Source organism: Dendropsophus ebraccatus, chromosome 15 (genome assembly GCF_027789765.1).
Source record: "Dendropsophus ebraccatus isolate aDenEbr1 chromosome 15, aDenEbr1.pat, whole genome shotgun sequence".
Classification (NCBI taxonomy): Eukaryota; Metazoa; Chordata; class Amphibia; order Anura; family Hylidae; genus Dendropsophus; species Dendropsophus ebraccatus.
Genome location: NC_091468.1, coordinates 64,583,824 through 64,609,161, shown reverse-complemented (window position 1 = coordinate 64,609,161; position 25,338 = coordinate 64,583,824). Strand labels below are relative to the sequence as shown.

At 41.8% G+C, this 25,338-nt stretch overlaps 1 protein-coding gene across 1 annotated transcript in view; it reads right to left on the bottom strand.

Moving 5' to 3' along the window:
• Window positions 1-25,338, bottom strand: part of TULP4 (TUB like protein 4) — a 75,977-nt gene that overhangs the window by 1,758 nt on the left and 48,881 nt on the right. The window contains exons 5-13 of the mRNA XM_069954596.1: window positions 22,018-22,152; window positions 17,870-18,036; window positions 15,321-15,545; window positions 13,582-13,816; window positions 11,316-11,460; window positions 8,695-8,839; window positions 7,274-7,367; window positions 6,313-6,456; window positions 783-3,364 (exon numbers count right to left, since the gene is read on the bottom strand). Coding sequence (XP_069810697.1) covers window positions 783-3,364; window positions 6,313-6,456; window positions 7,274-7,367; window positions 8,695-8,839; window positions 11,316-11,460; window positions 13,582-13,816; window positions 15,321-15,545; window positions 17,870-18,036; window positions 22,018-22,152 — 3,872 coding nt within the window. The remainder of the gene's footprint in view (window positions 1-782; window positions 3,365-6,312; window positions 6,457-7,273; window positions 7,368-8,694; window positions 8,840-11,315; window positions 11,461-13,581; window positions 13,817-15,320; window positions 15,546-17,869; window positions 18,037-22,017; window positions 22,153-25,338) is intronic.

Genomic DNA, 25,338 nt, shown 5'->3' with positions numbered 1-25,338 from the left:
ACGGAGGGGATGCGGACATTTTTGAGCTCCACCTCTGTATGCAGCGACCATACTCGGCGTATAGAATGATCCCTGACTTCTGAGAAGATTTTTCAGGGTTAAAAAGTCGCCTTATATGCTGGTAAAAAAGGGTACATACTTGGTGTTATACAGCTACCATATAACCAAATTGACACTAAACACTGAAAGCAAAACAACAAAACTTAACAATTCCTCCTTTAAAGACAAAGGCTCCAAACTTACACCTCTTTGCCATTACAGGTATAGAGAGGGCTCACAACAAGACCCCTCTCTACTATACAGAGTGGCCCCCAGCTGCAATCAGTAGATGGGGGTCCTTCTAATAGCCGCACAGAGTGATCACTAACCATTAGGATGCTACTATCAAAACTGACAAAACACAAAACCTTGACTTATACGGACACTTAATATGTCATAGGACATGCCCAGAGTGGATTACGGACCAAAATTAAAATGGACTGCGTGAATAGCCCAATATAAAGCAATGTGCACCGTGATTGTGGATCCGCAATTACGGACAACTTTACGGGACATGTGAACAAGGCCTTGAATTTTTTTCTTAAACAGTGAAGGGTAGACCAAATAGGTTTGAGGAACCTCTGCTCTAGTGCATCTAAAATAGATATAAAGTAACTTTGCAAATTTAGATTGTTTGTCCTCTACATATACTGTACATCACATTAAAGCAATATATTAATCCGTTTGCATGTTATCCTATTAAAAAAAAAAAAAAAAAAAGATAAAAAAAAGGTTTCCCATACCTGTCTACCTTCCAGTTCTATTTGGAAATTTTTTGCAGATTCCTGAGTCACCCGACCCCCAAAGTCCAACTGGTAGACCTGTGTTGCCTCATTCCAAAGAGGTTGCTTGTTGGCCATTACATACACAAATCCTTGGCTTCCCAATCTGCCATCATCTTTATCGTTCGCTTTTCGACACTTAAATTCATCCAGGTCGCTAGCCGTCCTAAGGTTTCTCTTGGTTTTCCATCCCTTTTTATTGCTCTGGCTCTGATTCATCAGCTCATCTCCACTGATAAAGAGCTCTGGTTCACTTTCAGAACTATCTTGGAATTCATTTGTCTTATTGAGCTTCTTGGATTTTAGCTGATCTTTTTGACTTTTGACCTTTTTCTTTTCTCTCCCAAGACGGGGGCTAGATATGAGAGAATTAAAATCACCCAAAGTCCTTGCTTCCTTTTTGACCTTGCCCTCGGTAATGGCCTGAACGTTTCCCTCTTCCGCCCTGCTATCCAAACGCTTGCGATTTTTCTTAGCAAATTTGTCTGTTCTCTGGGGTACGGGGCTCTCTGTCAAGGAAAGGACCTCCTGAAAATTATCAGCCGTTTCTACCATGACCTCGGTGCCCACGTTACTTTGGAGCTCAGGCTGAGGAGGAGATAGGACTGGTTTCTCGGGCAACAAATGAGGTTTTGGCGGAAGGGAAGCCTGTGAACTTGGAACTGGGGGGCATGCACTGTATGTGTTCCATGGGTGAAGGGCTAATGCAGGAAGCTGCAAGCCATTGCAGTTACTACTTCCTGGATACATTGGTGGCAAGGGGCAACAAGGCAGGTTGGGTGGATATGCCGGCTGTACTACTATAGCAGGCTCCTGTTGCACAAACTGTGCCGGAGCTAGAGGTTCTTTTGGGGAGCAAGGTTTTTGCACTTGTTGGAGAGGAGGTGGTACATTATAACCACCAGCAAAAGGTATCCCAACGCCATAATTTGGCTGGAATGGTGAAATGGGGCTGGTGGCCGACTTAGGGGAAATGAACGGCACACGTGACATATCTAAATGCTGGCCCTGTCCAAGTATTAGAGGAGGAGGCCTCTGGGGGATTGGCAATGTGTTATGGGCTGTCCTTTCCTGTGGAACCCATACATCCTCGCTTACTATTGGGTCCCACTGGTACGGTGGAGGACGTTTTATCGTGAGTCCCGCCTCTGCCAGGTTTATATGCCGGACTGGCTTTTCTACTTGGCAGTGTTGGGAAACGGATTCGTCTTCTGTAAAGGCAGAGTTAATATAGTCTGTCCTGTCTCTGCAACTTTCAGCAGGACTTAAAAGGTTGTAAGAAGACTGAGATGCTAAAGGAGCCGTGCTGGCAGAGTGAACTATAACAGTGCTCTGCTGCGGAGCACAAGCCGAGGGTAGGTCAGGGCGAATATTTGCGGCACCGATGGTGCTAGTGCTCATGTTACCATTATGGTTACTAATGCTACTGCTGATAACTCCAGTGCTACTGCTACACTGGCTACACGTGTACAGCGCTGTTGGTGTCCTTTGCTGGTATTGTCCAGTCACAACATTACTCTTTGATTTGGGTGGATGTTGTAGCGTAGCCCTCTGGTTATCAGCCATTTGAGCCATTTTAAGAGTAGCTTCCCGACTATTTCTCCGTAGAGTAGCATGAATGAGACTGCTGTCTATTCTCTGAGCTGCCCCCCTGCTTTGAGCAAGTTGGGCAGCAATCTCTGGGTATGGTGGTGGATCCCCAGGTGGTATAGAATAGCGAGGTACGGTCAGCCTATTCAGTGTGGCACTAGTGCAAGGTTGTTTAATCTTCTTCTCGGTTGCAGAAACTCTTAGTGTTGCAGAACTTCCTGGGCCAGGAAGCGTATAGGTATTCTGAGTGCACAGCATTCGGGTTCGCGGTCTGCACACTTCTTCAACATTGCCGCTGCTATCAAATGTTGTAATTCGCTCGTAACCTAGTGGGGTCTGGTAGTGCCCACTAGAAAACAGGGTAAAGTCACTCTTTTTCAAGCAGAGGTCAACAGGAGGTTGTGGGATTGGTGGTGGAGGAGCTGCTGAGGTCGGAGGAGCTGGGATGGTTCCCGGGTATGGAGGAGGGGGGTTTAGTTTGTTCAACTGCATTTCTTGAACGGTGGTGAAAACAACAGCATCTCCTTCTGCAAACTGAGGAATCTGACGTATGGGTTTTGACTTTTGGGGATGTTCGGGATGTTGGGGATGGTCCCGCTCATTGTGGTCAATAGGCATTTGCACCGTACTTTGAGGTGGATGAGGCAAAGGAGGCTGGGGAGGTTGTAACATGCGGCCCATTTCAACTCCTCCAAATATTACTTGTCCTGGATTAGAATATCGATTCTGGGCCGGATACTGAACGGTATTTTCTGCTGGATGATCTAGTGGTGCTGGGGCTACCATTTGATTGGCCAGGACATCTAGCTGCACATTTTGATTGGCTAATAAAGAGTGCACTAAGCCAATGCTTTGAGTCGGTGACATAGCCTGGGCGGAGCTATGGATAGGTGCAATGGGAATATTCACAGTGCAAGGTGGGTTATTCTCAGGTGCCCCTGAAGTTCCAGTTACTGCAAGAGAGGGAATAAAAACGCAAAGATCTTACATCATGGTGGATAACTAAACCAAACAGTTTGTTAAAACTTAAATAAAAGTTGTAAATTATAATTAAAAAAGGTATAATAAAAAATATATAATAAAATTATAATAACCAAAGAACCTTTTACATATACACACACTGCAGTAGGAATGTGATCAGCTCTGCACAACATTAGTGTCCCAAGAGCCGGGGATAATGACAGGCAGCCGCGATCACACAGCTGCCTGCCATTAACCCCTTAAACCCAGCAATCTATAGCGATCACAGGTTTAAGGGAGTCAGTGACAGAAGCGCCTGTCAATGACTGATTGTGACCCCCGCAGGATGCAAAAATACTTACCTCCATCCTGTTGGATTGGCGATCTTCTCATGAGAAGAGCGTCGATAATACTGATTAATGTTACGCAATAGCATTGATCAGTAGAAGCAAGCTAAAGACTGCATCTACAAGTCCCCTGGGGGAGTTAAAAAAAAAATTGTGAAAGTGTAAAAAAAAAAAAAAGATTTAAAAAAAAAAAAAAATTATATATATATATATATATATATATATATATATATATATATATATAATTTTTTTTTTTTTAACTCTCCCAATAAAAGTTAAAATCACCCCCTTTCTCATCAAAATAAAAATCTATGTAAAAAAAAAATTATATAGTGTGTGTGTGTGTATGTATATATTATATATATATATATATATATATATATATATATATAAAATTTGGTATTGTAGCATGCAGAAGTGTCCGATCTAGTTAAATATAATATTGTTGTATTTTTAATATATTTCTTTGACTTTTCATCATTTATGAAAAGAGTCCTACCGTATTAGGGTGTAGAAGCGGTTTGTCATGTTGCCTACTTTAATTATATTTGTAACAGTTGGTTCTCAGTGTACCTAATGAGGTGACCCAAGGGCCCGGCAATGCAGGCTATATACACAGGGGAAACAGCCTGATTGTTGGAGATACATCACTAGGTACTGATCTGGCTTCCGATGTCTTCGCAGGCTTTGCTGATGTTTACTCTCCTATGCTGCTAACCTGACTCGGTCCGTCTTGGGCTTCAGTCACAGCACGGTGAATAGATGTCATATATGTCAGCAATCTGTCAGAATGGGATGCAGGTGTAAACATGCAGAGACAGGTGCTGACTGGAACTAAAGTGACTCTGTCATCTCCCAAAGGGACTGGCAGCACTGCAGCTTCAAACGTAAACCCTTTCATGTCATATGCCTATAAGCGTGTTACCGAGCCTTCATGTACTCTGAATAGAGAGAGGTGGAGTAAGCAGCTTCCAGACACCTCAGCCAGCAACTTGTCTCCTTGAGAACACAAGAATGAGGCATGCCAAAATCCAACATGCCAAACCATTCTTTTCTTCCAACATCCATATTAGCTGGTCAGCCAATTCCAACTAAATTGACAGGTTTTGCCAACTTTAAACTAATATTAATGGACAGCTTAAAGGGGTTGACCGGAGAGCAGAAGACAGCTGACGACCTCTGCCTCCCGGCGCTCACGTCCAGCGATTCTTCCACATCTCGGTATCAGGCCTTCCAAGACGTATGGAAATCCCAGTCATCACGTGCAGGCAAAACTCCGTTTACATGCAATGTCCAATGGCTGCAAGGCTTGGAAGACTTAAGCAGGCTTCTGCTTCCTGGACAACCACTTTAAGTTTATCCTAAGACTACTGTCTTCACAGTTCCGTCATGTATATGTATATATATATATATATATATATATATATATATATATATATATATATATATATATATATGTAGCAATTCAACAGGATGAAACCTATAATGTAAAAAAATGGGGGCAAAGGCGAATGCAGTGTTTTCAGGGGTCAAGAAGGAGGACATCCTCATTGTGCTTTAAGCAAGTGAATTTGTCCACTAATTTCATGTATGGCAGGTTGGCGTCCAGAGCAATGGCCCCTCTCTACACCAGGGCCAGGGGACAACCCCTCAAAATACCACCTTTGCAACTAAAAATACCATCCAGGAAGGTTGTTCGGACCTGATCTAGACATCCTTATGGAGGAAGAGCTGACAAAAACGTGAAGTCTCTCCCATCATCTAGGCCAAGGCTCCTGCCTCACTCTGTTTCAGCCCAACCTACCTATGAATCCCTGACGTACATACAGATTAATTTAAGTAGCAGAACTGTAAGGGCTCGTTCCCACTGAGCAAAAGCAGCTGAATTTCTGCGCTGAATCAGCGCTGAAATTTCAGCTGTTAAAATAGGTGCAGAGCTCATTTCCATTGTGTTGAATGGAAATTCTGCTCTGCAGTTCACGCAGTGGAATTTCCGCACTGAACTAATCCGCTTTCCGCCAGAAGAATGAACATGTTCATTCTTCCGCTAGCGGAAGCCTATACAAATCAATGGGGCTCTGATTTTCTGTTTCAGCGCGGAATACGCGCGTATTCAGCGCGGAATACAAGCGTAATACAAGCGGAAATTACTCGCTGAATCAGCGCGGACATGGGGAAAAGGGGGGGGGGAGGAGGATTCTAGTATATGTTCTGGTATAGTCTAGTTTACTCACCAAATACTCGCTGAATTTCAGCGCTGAATGCATGCGGATTCAGCGCGGATTCCTCGAGTATTCCGCGCTGAATTTGTCAAGAGCTGATTACGAGCTGAACACTTTCCTAGCAGAATACGCAGGGATTCTGCTTACATTCTGCTTATATTCTGCTCGGAATTCAGCGTCAGTTCATTTCAGGCGGAAATATTTCCTTGCGTAATCCGCTCCTTTTGCTCTGTGTGAACGTAGCCTAATAAAGAATAACTATTTTTTCAGGGGTCTTGGAGTACAATTTGTACGAGTTTTTATTTCTATTTTTGCCTAAAAGGGGAGAATTTAATGTATCGATCAAAGTTTGTGGAAATATAAAAAATTTACCTGGCAAATCATCCTCATCTTCACTGAAAACATTTGTGTTAAATACTGGCAAATTAATATAGTCCATGGAAATTTTTCGCACTTCTGGGAGGTAAATGGTCATCTGTCTTGGTTGGAGGTGCAGCAAACTCGTTTTATAGATAACTAGGAAAGAATACAATACCTTAGTATGCATAAAAGACAGAAGGCGAGAGACAATTAAGGAGTATTCCCATAATATCACGGCCCCGTTCCCACTGAGCAAAACTAGCGGAATGCCATTAGCCTCCCGCTCATAATGGGAGTCTATGGGAGGTGCACGCTTCTGCTCTGTCCTCGCTAAAGATTGAACATGTTCATTCTTCAGCTCGGACAGGGCAGGAGCGCGCGCCTCCCATAGACTCCCATTATGAGCGGGAGGCTAACGGCATTCCGCCGTGGAATTCCGCTAGTTTTGCTCAGTGGGAACTGGGCCTTACTTATTCTATTATCAGCTCTGCAGCTTACTAGGAGACAATGCTCTTTGTTATGTATAATGTCACTGTGTGGTTACAGAAATTTTGGTGCTGTGTGACAGGAGAGCTGACCATACAATGCGAGCACCCCAAGGACACTCTGCTACTGAATGTGGACACCCAGCAGCTGTACATATGTACACTGAAGGGAGACACCTAGTGGCCATATGTATAATGCTGCTTTAAATAAAGAAAACGAAAAAGAATAGAGTATATTGCAAAACTGCTTGTGATCAAAACTCCTGTTGATTTCTTAAATCATGCAAAATGTGTAAAGAAAAAATAAGGGCGAACAAAGTCTAACTAATGGAAGTTTATATTTCAGCTCTGCGTCAACCATGTCTCCTATAGAATATATCAAGCACTTCTAGCCGTCTCTTTCATTGCAGAACAGGAAACAGAATACAAATAGAAGAATGCAATTATTCTGCCTCTTATTGTTCGGAAAGAATTGCTCCAGTACTTACCGGCTCCCAGATTGGCTGGTAGGAACGCTGCTAATCCAACTATTTTAAACTTGGTTCCCCATATATTGGATGTGACCTGAGCAAGGTAGTTATGCTGCAAGGAGAGAGGAGCGCCATCATGAATACATGGTTACTCATCACAGGGTATCAAACCTTTTTTACTTTACTTCATTTGAAACAGTCACTTTATTCCTTATTTATTCCTTTATTATGCGTCATGTAAAATTTTCAGCAACTAAAACGAATGATTGGCCCTGTAATAACCTGTACCATGTGTAGTGTATACAGAAAACATATTGCGCCCCTTGGCTAAAAAGGATACACAGCAAGCCATTATAGGCTGTCCTCAGAATCCCTTTAAAAGGGTACTCTGGCAAATTTGTTTTTCTTTCAAATCAACTGACAGTAAGTTATATAGATTTGTAATTTGCTTCTATTTAAGAATCTCCAGTACTTATCAGCTGCTGTATGTCTTGCAGGAATTGTATTCCTTCCAGTCTGACACAGTGCTCTCTGCTGCCACCTCTGTCCATGTGAGTTCAGTGATTGTTGTGTTTTGTTGGTTGATTTGTCATTGCCCCAACTAGCCAGAATCCTGCTCCACACTGACGAGGGGCAAATACCCCGAAACAGCTGTCTGTGGATGGATGCCTGCCTTGGCAAGCCCTTGTCATGATCGCAATACTCGCACCTTGAGTTAGGCTTTGACACAAAAGGGGCCACCCTGTTGTTTCCCTATTTATGTTCCAATACTCGCAACAGAGTGGGACTTAAGGGGCTACCTATTAGGGTGGTGTGGTGTTCTCCCCATCATGGAGGCACCCTGTGGCAACAGGCTTCCCTTCTCTAGAGGGATATCTGGCTATTCCCGCGTTTTGAGACTCGCAACCAAGACTCCACGGACTCTTGTTTAGCATGTCAGGAACTGTCCAGAACAGCAGCAAATACCCATCGGAAATCTCTGGTGCTCTGGACAGTTCCTGACATGGACAGATGCGGCAGCAGAGAACACTGTGTCAGTCTGGAAAGAATACACCACTTTCTGCAGGACATACAGCAGCTGATAAGTACTGGAGATTCTTAAATAGAAGTAAATTACAAATCTAAATAACTTTCTGACACCACTTAATTTTGTCTTTTTTTTTTGCCGAGTACCCCTTTAAGATGACCTGAACAACAATGTAATGTACCCAGTATCATAAAGCTAGTGTTTTATCTTTCAATCTTCCTGTTTTGTGGCCGCCAATCATTTGCTCCCAGACTACGCGGGCAACAGACAATGCAGGTATCTTAGCACTTAAAACTAAAGCTGATATGGTTTATGGACTAAAGTGTCTTGTGCTTCATCAATTTGGTAACTGTCATAGGAATATCATATAGTTTCATTATTATATTGATTCTAAGTGTGTCAGCAATCTCACCTGTGTGATATCTTCTAAAGGAAATTCCCTTCGGGTTAGGCTTGGTGACCCAATTGAAGGCTTCCTTATAGGTAATCGAGGGGACCTTGTAATCTCTTGTGCGGCTCGGGAAAGCTTTGGAGATTTTCTTGCTTCTATGTTAATTCTATAAACAGAATACGTGTTAGGAGAGGCCAAGGCTTCATCTGAGATCAAAAATATTGTATGCAGCAGCACAGACGCTCAGATAATAGACCGGAAGGTCAGGTGCACGCGTCACCCACTCAAGGGCTCCAGTAGTGTAATGTAGAATATAAAAAAAAAAAAAAAAATCTTTTTATTATATATATATATATATATATATATATATATATATATATATATATATATATATATATATATATATATATATATACACACACATATATATATATATATACACACACATATATATATATATATATATACACACACACACACACACACACACATATATATATATATATATATATATATATATATATATATATATATATATATATATATATATATATATATATATATATATATATATATATATCTCAAAAAAAAAAAAGGCTTCTTCCCACAAACTGCTGTCACAGGTGAGGATAAAAACACACCACAGCTGACATGTCACTTCTATGGGCGGACGGGCCCTTAGGGTATGTGCACGCTGAGGAATTGAAGAGAACACTTTTCTGCTGTAAATTCCTTGCCTATTCATCTCTGCCAGAATAGGAGCAGAATACAAATGGAATTCAACCGGAATTTAAGCAGAATTTAAGCCCCCATTGATTTCTATAGGATTCCTCCAGCAGAATCCGCCCAGAGGGTATGTGCACACTGAGGAATTCTCAAGGACCTGTAGAGGAAATTTTCTGCTTGAAATTCCTCGCCTATTCAGCTCTGGCAGAATAGGAGCAGAATTTATGTGCACACTGAGCAATTCTCGAGGAATTGAAGCAGAAATTTTTCAGGCAGAATTCAAGCAGAATTTAAGCCCCCCATTGACTTCTATAGGATTCCTCTAGCAGATCTGCGGCAGAAAATTCTGCTCTGAAATTCTGCAGTGTGAACAACAGAACAGAAAACCCATTGAACACAATGGGACTTTGCTCTGTACATATTTTACGGGAGGAATTTCAAGCTGAATTTCAAGCTGAATTCCTCGCCTTTTCCTCAGTGTGCACATAGCCTATGAGCGGAATTCACGCAGAATGCAAGCAGAATTCAAGCCCCCATTAGGCTCATGCACACTGAGAAAAAGGCGAGGAAATTCTGCTGGAAGATTTCTGCTTGAAATTCCTCTTCTAGGGTATGTGCGCACTGAGGAAAAGGCGAGGAATTAGGTGAGGAATTGAAGAGGAATTTCAGCTTGAAATTCCTCCCGTAAAATATGTACAGAACAAAGTCCCCATTGTGTTCAATGGGTTTTCTGCTCTGGGGTATGTGCACACTGAGGAAAAGGTGAGGAATTCAGCATGAAATTCCTCCCGTAAAATATGTACAGAGCAAAGTCCCATTGTGTTCAATGGGTTTTCTGCTCTGTTGTTCACACTGCAGAATTTCCGAGCAAAATTTTCTGCTGTAGATCTGCTAGAGGAATCCTATAGAAGTCAATGGGGGGCTTAAATTCTGCCTGCAAACTTTCTGCTTCAATTCCTCGAGAATTGCTCAGTGTGCATATACCCTTTGAGCGGCATTCAAGCGGAATTCAAGCAGAATTCAAGCAGAATTGTAAGCAGAATTCAAGCCCCATTGACTTCTATAGGAATTCTCTAGCAGATTCTGCCAAAAGAAGTGACATGTCACTTCTTTGGGCAGAAAGCAGATCTGCGGCAGAAAATTCTGCTCGGAAATTCTGCAGTGTGAACAACAGAGTGGAAATCCCATTGAACACAATGAGACTTTGCTGTGTTCATTCTTTTACAGAAGGAATTTTAAGCAGAATTTAAGAGCGGATTCCTCTTCAATTCCTCGTCTTTTGCTCAGTGTGCATGAGGCCATTGACTTCTATAGGATTCCTCCAGTAGAATCCGTCCAAAGAGTTGACATGTCCATTCTTTGGGCAGAAAGCGAATCTGCAGCAAAAAATTCTGCTCGGAAATTCTGCAGTGTGAACAACAGAATGGAAATCCCATTGAACACAATGGGACATTGCTCTGTACATATTTTACGGGAGGAATTTCAAGTGGAAATTAAGAGCGGATTCCTTCAAATCCTCAGTGTGCACATACCCCAACTGCCTATAATTAGGCCATGCAAAAGGGACAGCAATCAGCTGATGAGCGGAAAAAAAAACTTGGAATGTTGAACCTTCTAGTTTCAAATAAAATCTTTTTAATTAAAAAAAAAAAAAACAACAACAAAAGAAAACCCACAGTGTGAACCCAGCCATACTGTTAACAGGAAAAGTACATAGGACCCATTCTTCTGCTAATGTTTGGCTGTGGGATAATAAGTAATAGAGATGCAATCACTTATCAGGTGCCGCGAAGATACACACGGGTATGGTGTTAATTTTCGCCATGTGACACAGATGACTATTCTTAACAACTGATGTGGATCACAGGAACGGTTTATAAAAGGATAAAGATAACTAAAATAAGACTTTGAGAGACCTGGGTAATTTGGGAGACTTGCTAGCTCTTGCAATCTTCGGAGACTTCTTGGCTGCCCAATCATCGCTTAATTCTATGTCACTGGAGTCAGAACAATTACAGCTGTCAATAACGGTGGAGATGAGTCCATTGCTGTAGATTTCATCTAGAAAGACACAAAAAGCAGCAAAAACATTAAAACAGAAAAAAACTAAACCACCTCCAAATAATCTGGAACTTTCTGCAATTACTGATTATATACAATCCATCCCAGCTACGAACAGCAATAATATTCCCAGTGCATTTAGCCCATTCAGTTCACTCATCCATTCAAGTCTCAATTGATCTTTGGGAAATCCAATATTCTAATCCCCATCATTTACCTATAGCTGGGACAGATTCCTACAAAGATAATCAGTGAAACAGTTCCTAAAGCCCCTATTCCACGGGCTGACTGTGAGGAGGAAACAAGTGCTATTAGCGCTCGTTTGCTCCTCGTTCCCCGCTAGCTGTCGCCGCTATTCCACGCGGCAGCAGCGAGCGGGTGAGTGCGGGAGGGACCGCGGGGAGCTGCCCAGGTCATCGCTAGATTGTCCAGGCAGCCCATAGCATGTAGCAGCGTCTGCTGCCGCCGCTCCTATTCCATGGAGCGACGGCAGCAGTTCGTTGCTGTATGAGTCGTTAGTCTTTCAACATGTTTGAAAGACAAACGACGCAACGATCACCCGACATGTACGATGTCGGGTAATCGTTGCCTTAAATTAGGGAGCTTTTTTGTTTTTAAACTAGCTCACATGTTCTGCTGAAAATTATATATTTCTCCCAAAAAATACAAGATGACAAAAGAAGAAAAAGAAGAAATCACTTTGATTGTATTTGGCTCCTACATGTAAAGATCCCGGTACATAGTCTGTTATTACCAAATTAAAAATGAACATAATTACATGCAAAAAGGAGGGGGGGGGGGTTGAGGGGTATTGATGTAATGGCTTTGCAATAAGAAAACAAGCAGCACCAAGTCTAAAACAAGCAGTCTGAGCTGTGAAGATGATCACATTTGGGAGGAAGCATTGTTTACATTTAGGAGGCAGCATTGTCTACATTTAGGAGGCAGCATTGTGTACATGGTAAAAACACAAATAATTACACAAGGGGCACCCCCATAGTACTTTATGGGTGGTGAATGATGAACAAAACAAAGCCTTAATTCAACTTTCAGGTACAGTGTGCACCCTCTGGAGCACAGTGTGGACCCTTTGAAGGAGGTAGACAGTGTCATGCGTGGGGGGGGGGGGGGGGCTGGACTGTATACATGCAAGCCGAGCATAGATTATTGTGCTGTGTAATAAGGCCTTTAGTACTGCCCCGACTTCTTGTGTTCTGTAAAAAATTTTGTTATCATGTCTTAACGGGTGTTTAACTTGCTTTCAAACTTAAGCTGATTAGTACTGCTCTATAATGTCCGCTATGCTGCTTCTGAGGGTGTGCTGTAAAGATAAGGGAGCAGAATCTCATTTTGCGTGCAGCGTATAGGAGACATCGCTACCAAAAAGTTCGGATAAAATGAACATATGAGATGGAGCCTGGTAAGAATGCCTTATACACGTTATATAACGGCCAGAAATATTGTTACATCTCTTGTAAAAGACCATGTAAGCTTCAAAACGCTGACTTAGACTAAAATAGAGACTGTGATATAATGATCCTTTTGCCTGTAACCTCTACAATTAGAGGAAAAAAGTTTCACCATGGACGCAGATTCTTTACTGTAAGAGCATCGCGTGGCAGTGTTTCATAGTGTTACTGCTGTGATGGCTAGCTCATTGAAGGGGTATTAACATTTCAGTTTGTTATCCCCTGTTATCCTACAATGAACTGAGTTATGGGCTCTAGATTTCTGGTGATAGGACAGTGATCCAGGGATTTATTCTGATTACTATACAGTATTTGGAGTTGGGAAGAAGTGTTTCTCCCTGTGATGGGGCAGTTGGCATCTATACCCCATAAGTGTTTGTTTTTTTTTGCCTTTCTCTGGATCAACACACCTGGGCTATAAGTTGATAATTATTATTATCAACTATTAAAATATTAACAACAAGAACAACTCTTTCAGCACAGATAATTTACTTGGCAACTAGGAAAATACAGGCAAAAAAATCATAAGTATAATGTCAATAATCAATGTATATGAGATATGACATATGAAAAGGATGATGGGGCTGTGGCTGACACTATGATGTCTGACATTAATGGAAACATAACGACAAGTAAAGAGCGAGATTAATACCTGTTTTCCCATCTGTTTTGGGATCCATGATAACAAACTCAGGACGCAGCTTGCTAATCCTACGCCCTTTAAGAACGGGCACCAGTCCACCCAGGTACTCCAAATAAAGTGTGTAGCAGGGACCCCCAACCTCTGGGTCGTCTTCGGTCCTCTTCATAGTGCAGTGCAACCTCTCATTTCCCGATGTTGGATAACTGACAAAATCTCGCATATTATTGGGGTCAGGTATGGGAGGCTAGATGGGGTATAAAAATTCACAGTGATTATTTATATTGTAAACAGGAAAAATTTATGCTGTTTCACAAAATTTTAGCACGTTTAGTTCTATAAACAGTCTGCAAAATTAAAGATGACACTGTTTTTTTTTATAATAGTACCCCTTTACTAATAGTACCCCTTTACACTATTTAAATGGGGTACTCCAGAGACATTTTTTATTTTCCAAATCGACTGGTGTCAGAAAGGTATGCAGATATATATATATATATATATATATTACTTCTATTTAAAAATCTCCTGTCTTCCAGTACTTATCAGCTGCTGTTTGTCTTGCAGGAAGTGGTGTATTCTTTCCAGTCTGACACAGTGCTCTCTGCTGCCACCTGCCAACTGTCCAGAGCAGTAGCAAATTCCCCTAGGAAACTTTTCCTGCTCTGGACAGTTTCTGACATGAACAGAGGTGGCAGCCGAGAACACTGTCAGACTGGGAAGAATACACCACTTCATGCAGGACATACAGCAGCTGATAAGTACTGGAAGACTGGAGATTTTTTAAATAGAAGTAAATTACAAATCTGTATAACTTTATGGTAACAGTTGATCTGAAGAAAAATACAATACAATACATATACTGTATACAGTTTATAGCTTAGTTGGACACAGCAGCTCATATGTATGAGGGACCCATTGGGCTGGATTTTTCCTGTGCAATTTTTGCCATAAATGTTCATCAGCATTTAGTGGTCTTCCCCTGACTTATTCTCACGATCGGTCCGGATCTGAACACTCAAACCAAAACATGTGACATGCCTTTAGCACCCTTAGAGTTAGGTTTGTTATGCAGTTTCATGTGTTTTCACGCCCCTGCAAGTGTGTGTGTGTACTTTTTGGCTCCTTTGTAGATGAATAAGATACTAAAAATTAATCTCTTAATCTAATCTGTTTCTATTTTCTGACTTTATTCCACCCCCCCGCCCCCCCCCCCCCCCCCCCACACACACACTTTTTGTACATCGTTATGGGAGCGGCCACCTTGCCTAATCTGACTTTAACAGCATTTAGTGACATGCTTTACAGCAAGCCTCATGGACAGACTGCAATAGGGTCTGTCCCCTTGAGATGAATGTAAACATTACTGAGCGCTCTGTGCCCTTTGAAGGGGTCATTCCACAGGAAGCCGCTATTGTCTACTCTATCTACTGGTGTCACATGACGCTGCAATGTAGTAAAGATCACTTTACTGCAGCTTCCTATCATCACCACAGACACAACAGGTTGTCTCAGCTTAGTTTTAGCCCCAGTGGTGAGAATAAAAACTGTAAGATATCAGGAATTATTTTATAATATAGATAGTAACAAGGAAAATAAAAAATAAAAAAAAGTCACCAAAACAATCTTAAATGTGTTAAACATAAAACCATTATTTATACAGTAATTTTATGATGACACATTCCCTTTAAGAAATGCCGTTTATTTAATAATGAAATGATAGTTTGGACAAGGTAGAGATTTCTATTGACCTTAATGGTGGGTATAAAGGCGGTGGTGAGGTAAGAGCAGAGCCGAGGAGGCAGGGTAAGTTTGGCGATATCTTTGTCATCACGGAGACAGCTGGCAATCGCTTGCTGGCAGAGAAGCTGCAAATTCGCAACTCTGTGCTCCACCCGAACGACGTAGAGAGCCGGACCAGAAGCCAGGAAGAGGCGGGAATCTCTGTGGCCCCAACAGATGGAAGTGATTGGACGCTGAAATGACAAGGTGATTAGTTTGCTAGATAAAATCAGTCTTTTGCTTAGCAAAGTATTCCATTCATTTCTTTACTTTTACATATTATTTTATTGCAATGAAGAGATGAATGACCCCTACCTAGTGAATTCAAAAATTTCACCATGAAGAATCCAGAAAGCGATTCAGTGAAATTCCTTACCTTATTTTTCATTTGATTTTGGGTGTAAAGGCAGTAACTAGAGATGAGTGAACCGTGAACACACTCGGGTCCATACAAACCCCCAATACCTAGTAATGTATGGAAGACCCATACAATAAGAACGGCCACTCCTGCACCATTTACTCTATGCATGGAATCAGCAGGAGTCCCAGTGGTCGGATGCCCAGTGACCTGCAACGTACTCTCTATACTGTGCTCGGGGGTAACTTAGGCTGGGTTCACACTATGTTTTTGCAATCGTTTTTTTTTTGCAAAAAAAAAAAAAAAAACTGATGCATTTTTGTGCATCAGTTTTGATCCGATTTTTGACTGACTTCCGTTCTAAAAACGGATCCCTTTTTTTTTTTTTAACGGACACAAAATAGGGTTTGACTTCCTTTTTGTGTACAATAAAAAAAAACGGATTCGCTTTGATCCATTTTTATATTTTTTTTATATATTTTTTATATATAATGGAAGTCAATGAAAAAACGGATCAAAACGGATGCACACAAATGCATCAGTTCTTTTCTTCAATTAAAAAAAAAACGGATTAAAAACCCAATGGAAAAAACGGATGCATGTGTGTGCATCCGTTTTTCTATTGAATTCCATTATTAAAAAAAAAAAGATCAAAACGGATCAGTTTTTTTTAACGTACACAAAAACCTAGTCGACATCATTTTGCTGTCAGTTAAAAAAAAAAAAAAAACGAATCCGTTTTGATCAGTCTTTTTTTAGAATGCAATTCAATGAAAAACGGATGCACACAAATGCACCTGTTTTTCATCCGTTTTTTGCAAAAAACAGATGAAAAAAAACCCAGATTGCAATAATGTAGTGTGAACCCAGCATTAGCGACATGAAAAACTTAAAAATTTAAAGAATAACTCCACCTAATTGTAAAAGTCCAATATAAACTCAGACAGTCCAGCAATGGAAGTTGCTTTTCTCTTTCCCCAAGTTTAATATTACAAAATTGTAGATAAATTCAGTACGGCAGCCATTTACACTCCATGAAAGGCACAAGTTATTTTTGTAGCTGAGTGTACATGTTTGCTGGCTCGGCTTTCTATAGGAACCGTGAGCTTTAAAAAGATTTGTCCTCGAATGTTTTTGTTCTCAAACAATCTCTTTTTGTTTAATACAGAGTCTTTAGTGCGGCAGAATAAATGTAGCTGTCAGTATCTGTTCTAAAGGCGGAGGCATTACAGTCATTTCCATATACAAAGCGAAGGCGGGCCCTACCACAGCCGACTAAAATAGTTATTATTCTGACTTAGCCTGTTGTGTTTGATAGATTTGTTAAAATAGTGCATGGCTTTTAACATCAGGTACATTCGCTTTAAGTACTATGTACAGAACGGCGCTGGCCTGGGGATGACGATGCCGTCCTTTTTTTGAACCATGCCCCGTTCCTGTGTATGGCGCCATTCTATTTATTCTAATGGAGCCACATCATGGAGGGGCGGAGGGTTTCCTCCCACTGGGGGTTGGCCGCCCCGCCTACAGTGCTTCACCCCCAGCCAGGTGTTCGTGAATAGAACAACCCCATACACAGTAACCGGGGGGCAGTTCAAAAAAAAAAAAAAGGACTGCAGCAACACTTAAGCAAATCTACCAGTACTACCAACCCCCCCACCCAACTGCCAACCTAGCTGGCGGCACTGCTGAACAGATGCAAGCATAAAAAACTATGTGGGCTGTGAACAGTGTCAAGAAGGCGGGGTTTAATGTGTTACAGCACTGTTTGCCCACCCCCTTTCCATAAATAGCAGGATACAGGACTCAGGCAATGTCCCGTAATCGGTCATGGGGTGACAGATTTGCTTTACACAGAGTTGCTCTGAGAGAACATTCACAATAAGGGTCAGTTCACACTACGGATTTTGCACAGAATTTTAGGCTGTCCACCTGTCCCACTGATTGAATAGAATGTTTCACGCGCACCCTGTTTTCCCCTAAACCACCGACATCCTTCCGGTAGACGGCGGAGTGCGCTGTTTCTATTCAATTAATGGTACAGATGGAACTTTAAAAGGGGTCCTCATCATTGACTCTGTTTGAAATTCTGTGCAAATTCCGTAGTGTGAACTGAATCCTACACATAAAACTAGAGTACTTATTCCAAACTTTTCCTACCTGCACTGGGGTCTCCAGAGTGTAGATATGTTCTCCCCGGACATTGTAGAACTTGATGATGGCACTTTTAAGGGATGGACCATTTCCAAGATCGGGTAACAGACTCTGTTTCTCCATCCCAGCGACGGCCAGCAAATCCCCTTGTGTGCACCACTGAACCACTACATCTGAAAATCAAACAGGCCGACCTTGAAACGTATACAGCGAGACGCCATTGTACTTTGCAGACAGTTTTGGTTTGTTCCAATGAACGGATCTATGTAAGAAACTCTCCGACTCCACTAAGCTGTATTGTCGGCATTCCTACTATTTGTGCCGAGTAGAGAGATCCCTCTTTGTTCTAGAAAAAGATGGGAGTCTCTGATTTCTTGCTTTAATAGAAACTTGTACAGCTTGTGCTGCCAGGAAGGCCAGCTGGAGAGCGAACAAGGGAAAGATAGATGATTACGCTACTAATTGAGGAACAACGCTGCAGTAAGAGCATTCCTATAACAGAAGGTATTAAGAACAACAAACAGTATCCAACAAGTGCGCCGTACCCAGAGTATCGCAAGGGAGATGCAGCTTTTCACTTCTGCTATCCCAAAATGTCTGCTTAGCGAAGATTTATATTCTCCATTAAAAAAATCAAAGCTTAAAGGGAACCTGTCACCTAGACAATGCTATCTAATCTATTGCCATCATGTTATAGTGCAGGAAGAGCTGAGCAGATTGATATATAACTTTACAGAAAAAGATTCAGTATAACTTGTAACATGTTGAGTGAAATCCCTGATCATTCTGTGTTTGGAGTCCAGTGGGCGGGGTCACTCAATAGACTGGACTCTTTAGCATGGAAACAGAAATTTTAATCAATAAATTATATATCTTTTAAGTTATATATCTTTATGGGAAAAGATTCAGTATATCAATCCACTCAGCTCCTTCTGCTCTATAACATGATGCAGATAGCTTACCTAGTTATTTAATGGTGACGGGTTCCCTTTAAGTATTTAACTGATTAGAGTCAGATAAAAAAAAAAAAAAATGTTCTTTTATTCAAATCTGTTTCTATCTTCTGACTGTAAATTAATTTATTTCACTTTTTATACATTGTTATGGGGGCTGTAATCTTGCATAGACTGTTTTTAACAGCATTAAGTGGCATGCATTACAGTAAGACTCATGGACATAGACGACAATAGAGAGAGTGTCTTTTTGAGATGAATGTGAGACGTTTCTGAGCGCGCCCTGTGACCTGTGAAGAGATCATACTACAGAGAGCTGCTATTGTCTCCTCTATCTACTGGTGTCACATTTTGGTGCAATGCTGTACAGATCACTTTACAGCAGCCTCCTCTTATCACTACAGACACAACAAGAAGTCTCAGCTTAGTTTCAGCCCCAATGGTGAGAATGAAAACTGCAAGATATCAGGATTATAGATACTTTTTACAGATCACTTTACAACAGCCTCCTCTGATCACTTTTCACTTAAAAACTTAAAAAAAAATTTATTTGGTGTCAAAGATGCGGAGCCTTTTATTCTCTGGGCCTTACAGACCTATAATGGAGCTGCTTAGATGGATATCACTGTGCGTTGGGGAGTAAAATACGCTACCATACACTCCCCCAGTACTTTCTTCTAATCGGCCGAGGTCCCAGCATACCCGGACTGGCTTAAGGCTCCCATTACACTAAACAATTATCGGCCTTACTTGTAATAGGACATGTTGAAAGGCAATGATCAGCCGATGTTGCCATTGTATAACATATTATGTTCAAGCAACAGTGCCACCTAGTGTGATTATTAGGCTTTTGTGCCTCATCTGAGAACTGTAACCATCAAGACAGGAGTTCCACTGTATGTTGTGAAGTCTAAAAGTGTTAAGCAATGTAATCTAGCCTGAATTATTCCATCACTGACATCTTTTAAAATTGTTCCAGATTATAAAGTTTTTCGGAGCATCTAGTTCAGCCTGATGTGATGTAGGTCGCTTGTACAGTTGGGTGGCCGGGCGCTGGTGTGCAGGATAGGACGGTGAGAAGCCTTTGTACCATGGAAGGAGGAGGCAGCACACATGTTGGGAACCTGGTTGCACTAGTCTGGATTGTTTTGCTATTTGTAATCTTATTACTTTCCCTTATTAGAACTTTTGGTATATGCAAGTTTGTATACTGAAATATTTAATTTAATTCTATATTTGTGATGGTCCTAAAATTTTACTTGTGTAGAAGTCATGTGTGTAGAATGTGCTGCACCTTGTGTGCGTGCTATGATCTTATTCTATATGATTAAGGTATCTATGACAATTAAATAATCATGTTTTCTTATACATTGTGTATGGTTTTACTTTTATTTTTTGCAATTCTAAATAATTCCTTGTTAAAGAACATCGCATGTTTATATGTAAAGTCTACTGACAAGTTGATTTAAAGGGAACCAATCAGCATTTGGATCTCTGCTGCAGAGTATAGATCTGCTGTGCAGCTCCCCATGGCTACTACCTGCAGCCGCAGCTTTTCATCGAGGAAAAACTAAGTTTTATTCTGGTGCGCAAGGCCGAAAGAGGGGCGGCAACTAGTCATCTCAGTGGGGGGAGCTGCCTGTGACTAGTCACAGCTCTCTGCCTGTCAGCAAGCAGTGTGGGGATAATTGACAGGCAGATTGGCCACTAACGGGTCTCTCTGCCTGTCAATCTTCCCCGTACTGCACGCTGACAGGTAGAGAGCTGCGACTAGTCATCAGTGGCTCCCCCCCAAAGACGACTAGTTGCTGCCCCTCTCCCGATCTTGTGCACCATAATAAAACTACTTTTTCCCTGACATGGCTGGCAGCCTGGGGTAGCTGCACTGTAGATCTATACTGTGCAGCTGGGAACCATATCAGCACAATGGTGCCGATTGGTTCCCTTTAAAGGGGAACTCAAGCAATTTTTTAAACTTTCAAATCAACTGGTGTCAGAAAGATAGATTTGTAATTTACTTCCATTAAAAAATCTCCAGTCTTCCAGTACTTATCAGCTGCTGTATGTCCTGCAGGAAGTGGTATATTCTCTCCAATCTAACACAGTGCTCTCTGCTGGGAGACTGTACATGGGAGTGTATGCCACATCTAGCATATATGGAGAAAAGTCAGTGCATCTTACCACTAAGGGTCCTATTAAACGGAGCGATTTTTAACGAATAACGATAAACGATTGCAAACGAGATTGTTTATCATTAAACTGAAATAGTTAAACAGAACAAGAATCGTTAGTTACGATCTTTATTGCGACCGTTACTATGATCGTTTATTCCTTCTGATTCCAGCAAAGCAATGGACAGTGTGCAATTACACTGAACGATTAGTGAACAAATGCAGAGCTTGAGCGAACGAATGTCGAGTTACAGCGAACGATTAACGATAATTTTAGGTTCAGATCTAAATCAATGATCTACGACATTCAAACGATTTTTTGATCTTTGCCTGCAATAACACAGAACGATTATCGTTTGAATTCGACCGATATAACGATTTTTCGCGCAATAATCGTCCGTGTAATAGGGCCCTAACGGTAAGGGTTATTTTAATGATCATTGCCCATATGCTAAATTCTCAAAAACTTGCCAAATAACACTGACTTTGCACCAAGCAGCCTTGCATCTAATCCATGGAGGTGACAGTAGGGAATACAAGTGTGAAAATGTCGCCATTCCCTGTGTGTAATGTATTGTTTTAATTCTTTTAGAAATTTAGGTCTCAAATGTATCCCTATATTAAAGAAGCATTCCGGAATTTTTTTTGGTATGTCCTCCCACACGCCACGCCACAGCACACCTATCATCGCTGGTGAGTATATGCGCTAGTGCGCAGCAGGGGGGTCGAATAAAAAAATTTAACTTTAATATGTCATGGTGACAGGCTCTATTTAAATTCTCATTCCAATTTGAACCTGCAATCCGGTAATTTATCGTGCTTTCATACTGACGCTATTAATTTACTCTGAATAAAAAAACAACAACCGTCAAACAGAATGGGTTTCAAGGGAGAAAAACACTCTAAATCTAATTTAGCAGATTACAAATTATTGCCAGGAGGTGTCATCAATTGCACAAAAGGGAGATTACTTTCAGCTATGACATAGAGACGACCGAAGAATGGAAACAAATGTTAGCAATTTCTTTACCTTTCAGTCCTGAGCGGATGACGGTCGGCGACAGGTCGTCATAGTTGTTCATCAAGCTAATATCTCCAGATGTAAATCCAACAGTAAGTAAGGGCTTAATATTCTCCACTGGGATGGGATATGCAGCAGGGCCATCTGCAATGATCAATCAATGCTAAGTAAGCAGGAAACTAATAACGCAATCAATACAATTATGTCAATACGAGAGACAATATGCTGCGCAGCATGACATACTGCTGAACTATCATTACACCAGATACATAAACTAATAATCCTTTCCCTTCAGCCTCGATTTCTCATGCTGTGAGGTAGTAATATTCTGCAATACAGGCTGCATTTACAAAAGATTCTTAAAGGGGAACTCCAGCGATCTCATAAAAAAAAAAAATGCACAAAAGGCATAAAGGTGCCTTTACCGATCCTCCACCGATTGTTTGACACCTTTACCACTTGTCTACTCTGCTCCTAGCCCCAGAATCACACTTGATCCCAGTTTTACATCACGGCGCCCGGCAACAAAACTATATCTCCCAGCATGCATTGCACCTCAGAGCCAAGTGCCGTGTACTTGCCCCTGTCTTGTAGTATCTATCTAACAATGGCTTCATCTGCTTCTGCTTTGCATAGCATCTATCTATCTATTCATATGCAGAGATAAATTAGAGAGATGAAACAACAGTGTCTCCTCTCCCCTATACTACTCAGAAGAGGCTGCTGTTTCCCTCCCCTTTGCCGGGTGATCACTGTGTGATGTCAGTGGTGGGTGGAGTTACAGATGTGGCGTTACAACTTGCGTGGCAATGAAAGACAGATCATGTGACCTCTGTCTCAGAAGGGAGGGGGAGGACAAAGACGTGGAGACACAGAGGAGCAGGCAGTGAGGATTTTTAGCAGCCTCAGGGTGTAACTCAGGATGTGCTGCAGACAAAAGATCCAATTCATGTAATAGAAATATTTTACACACAAGCTTGATGGACACATTGAGCCATGACACTCTGTACTGGCCGGGACTTCATGTGTTTAGTCTCTTTTTTTAAACCAACACAAGACTAAAGCTTCAAGAGACTGAACCTGAATACAGTAAGTATAGCTGTTACATAGCTGCCTTCAGGAGACTGGACCTGGATACAGTAAGTATAGCTGTTATATAGCTGCCTTCAGGAGACTGGACCTGGATATAGTAAGTATAGCTGTTATATAGCTGCCTTCAGGAGACTGGACCTGGATATAGTAAGTATAGCTGTTATATAGCTGCCTTCAGGAGACTGGACCTGGATACAGTAAGTATAGCTGTTCTATAGCTGCATTCAGGAGACTGGACCTGGATATAGTAAGTATAGCTGTTATATAGCTGCCTTCAGGAGACTGGACCTGGATACAGTAAGTATAGCTGTTATATAGCTGCCTTCAGGAGACTGGACCTGGATACAGTAAGTATAGCTGTTCTATAGCTGCATTCAGGAGACTGTACCTGGATACAGCAAGTATAGCTGTTATATAGCTGCCTTCAGGAGACTGGACCTGGATACAGTAAGTATAGCTGTTATATAGCTGCCTCCAGGAAACTGGACCTGGATACAGTAAGTATAGCTGTTATATAGCTACCTTCAGGGGACTGGATCTGGATACAGTAAGTATAGCTGTTATATAGCTACCTTCAGGGGACTGTATCTGGATACAGTAAGTATAGCTGTTATATAGCTGCCTTCAGGGGACTGAAGCTTTCGGCCGGTGGCGCAGGGGTTAAAGGGGCCGGTCCCATACACGCAGCAGATCAGCTGCGTGTATGGGACCCACTCAAATTCACAGTACTGGATCCGCAGCGGATTTCGCTGCTAACTCGCAGCATCAAAACCGCTGCAGATCCGGTAAGTGTGAACATACCCTTAAAGTACATTTATTTTTGTTATTTTATGCAATTTTTACTCTTTTATTATTTTCGACCTTCACATATGCAGTTTGCAACCTGCTCCTATTTTCAAACTTTGCTCATGTGGTTGTGTCGTTCCTAGTAATACATGAAAGATGTAAACTGATTATTCAAATGCTGCAGTTTTCCTTGCTCTCACATGCATCACAGTTTGCTTCTTTCTAGTACTGCTTTCTTCTTTAATAGACTATGAGGGACCTTTTCTCCTCTGTATTGACAGATACTGGTGATGAAGTGTGTGCGCAGTCTGCGGGGTGCTTTCCGTTCTTTACGTACTTATGCAAACACAGCCTGTTTTAGATCTGATCCTGCGGATTTCTTTGTGTGTTCTTTCTTCCCAGAGTATGGGACTTGGGGATGTCAGTGCTTTGTCTAGTGTACTTAACCCCTGCATGACCAAAGGTCATTGATGCACAGATGTCCAGGTCACACTGAAGCAGTGCTCTCCTCCTCACCTTCTAAGAGCCATAACCATAGCACTTTTATTTTTTCCACCTACAGGGCTGATTGGGGTGTCATCTGTTGCGCCATGTTCTATAGATTTCATTGGTATCATATTGGTGTAAAAGAAAATTTTTGACCACTTTTTAATAATTTTTTTTTCTGATCTATATTTTTCTCTCTTTTCGTTTACACTGCTCACTGTGCAGGATCAATATTGTTATATTTTAATTGATCAGACAGTTAAGCACGCTACAGTAACAAACAAAAAAGTTAATTTTTTATACATATTTTTATTTGTATAATGGGAAATGTGAAAGGGCGTGATTTAAACATTTACTGGGGGAGTGTTTTTTTTTCCCTAGGGGACTTATATATGCAATCATTAGATTGCATATACTGATCAATGCTATCACAGGTGTTACTAGGATTCATGGGGCCCCATAGCAAAAAACTGTATGGGTCCCCCAACATACTAACCTGGACCAATGTGGTCCCCCGGCTCATCATTCGTGGGCCAGCAAGCTGGGAGAACGAAGGAACACTGTACATGGCACGGTGAGTATCTGTATCGGGGGGTGGGGGGAGCTCTTGTGGCTGGAGGTGCACAGCCTCCTCCAGCCACAAGAGAGCCTTAGGGCCCTATTCCACGGGCCGAGCAACGATGTAAACGAGCACCGATCGACGCTCGTTTTCTGGGCCTATTTCACGGCCCCGATGATCATTAAGCGAGGGCTGCAGGGACATCGTTACCGATGTCCTTGCAGCAATACATTACCTGTCCGGGCTTTTCCTGCACTCAGTCTTTCTCCCCGGGTCCTGCGGCGTAGCATCAGCTTCGGTGCGGCCTGACTGAGCTGTCAGACCGCTCAGCCAATCCCTGGCCGCGGCGGTCGTTCTCTCTATTCCACCGAGCGATAATCGGGCCGACTATCGCTTCCGCGGAATAG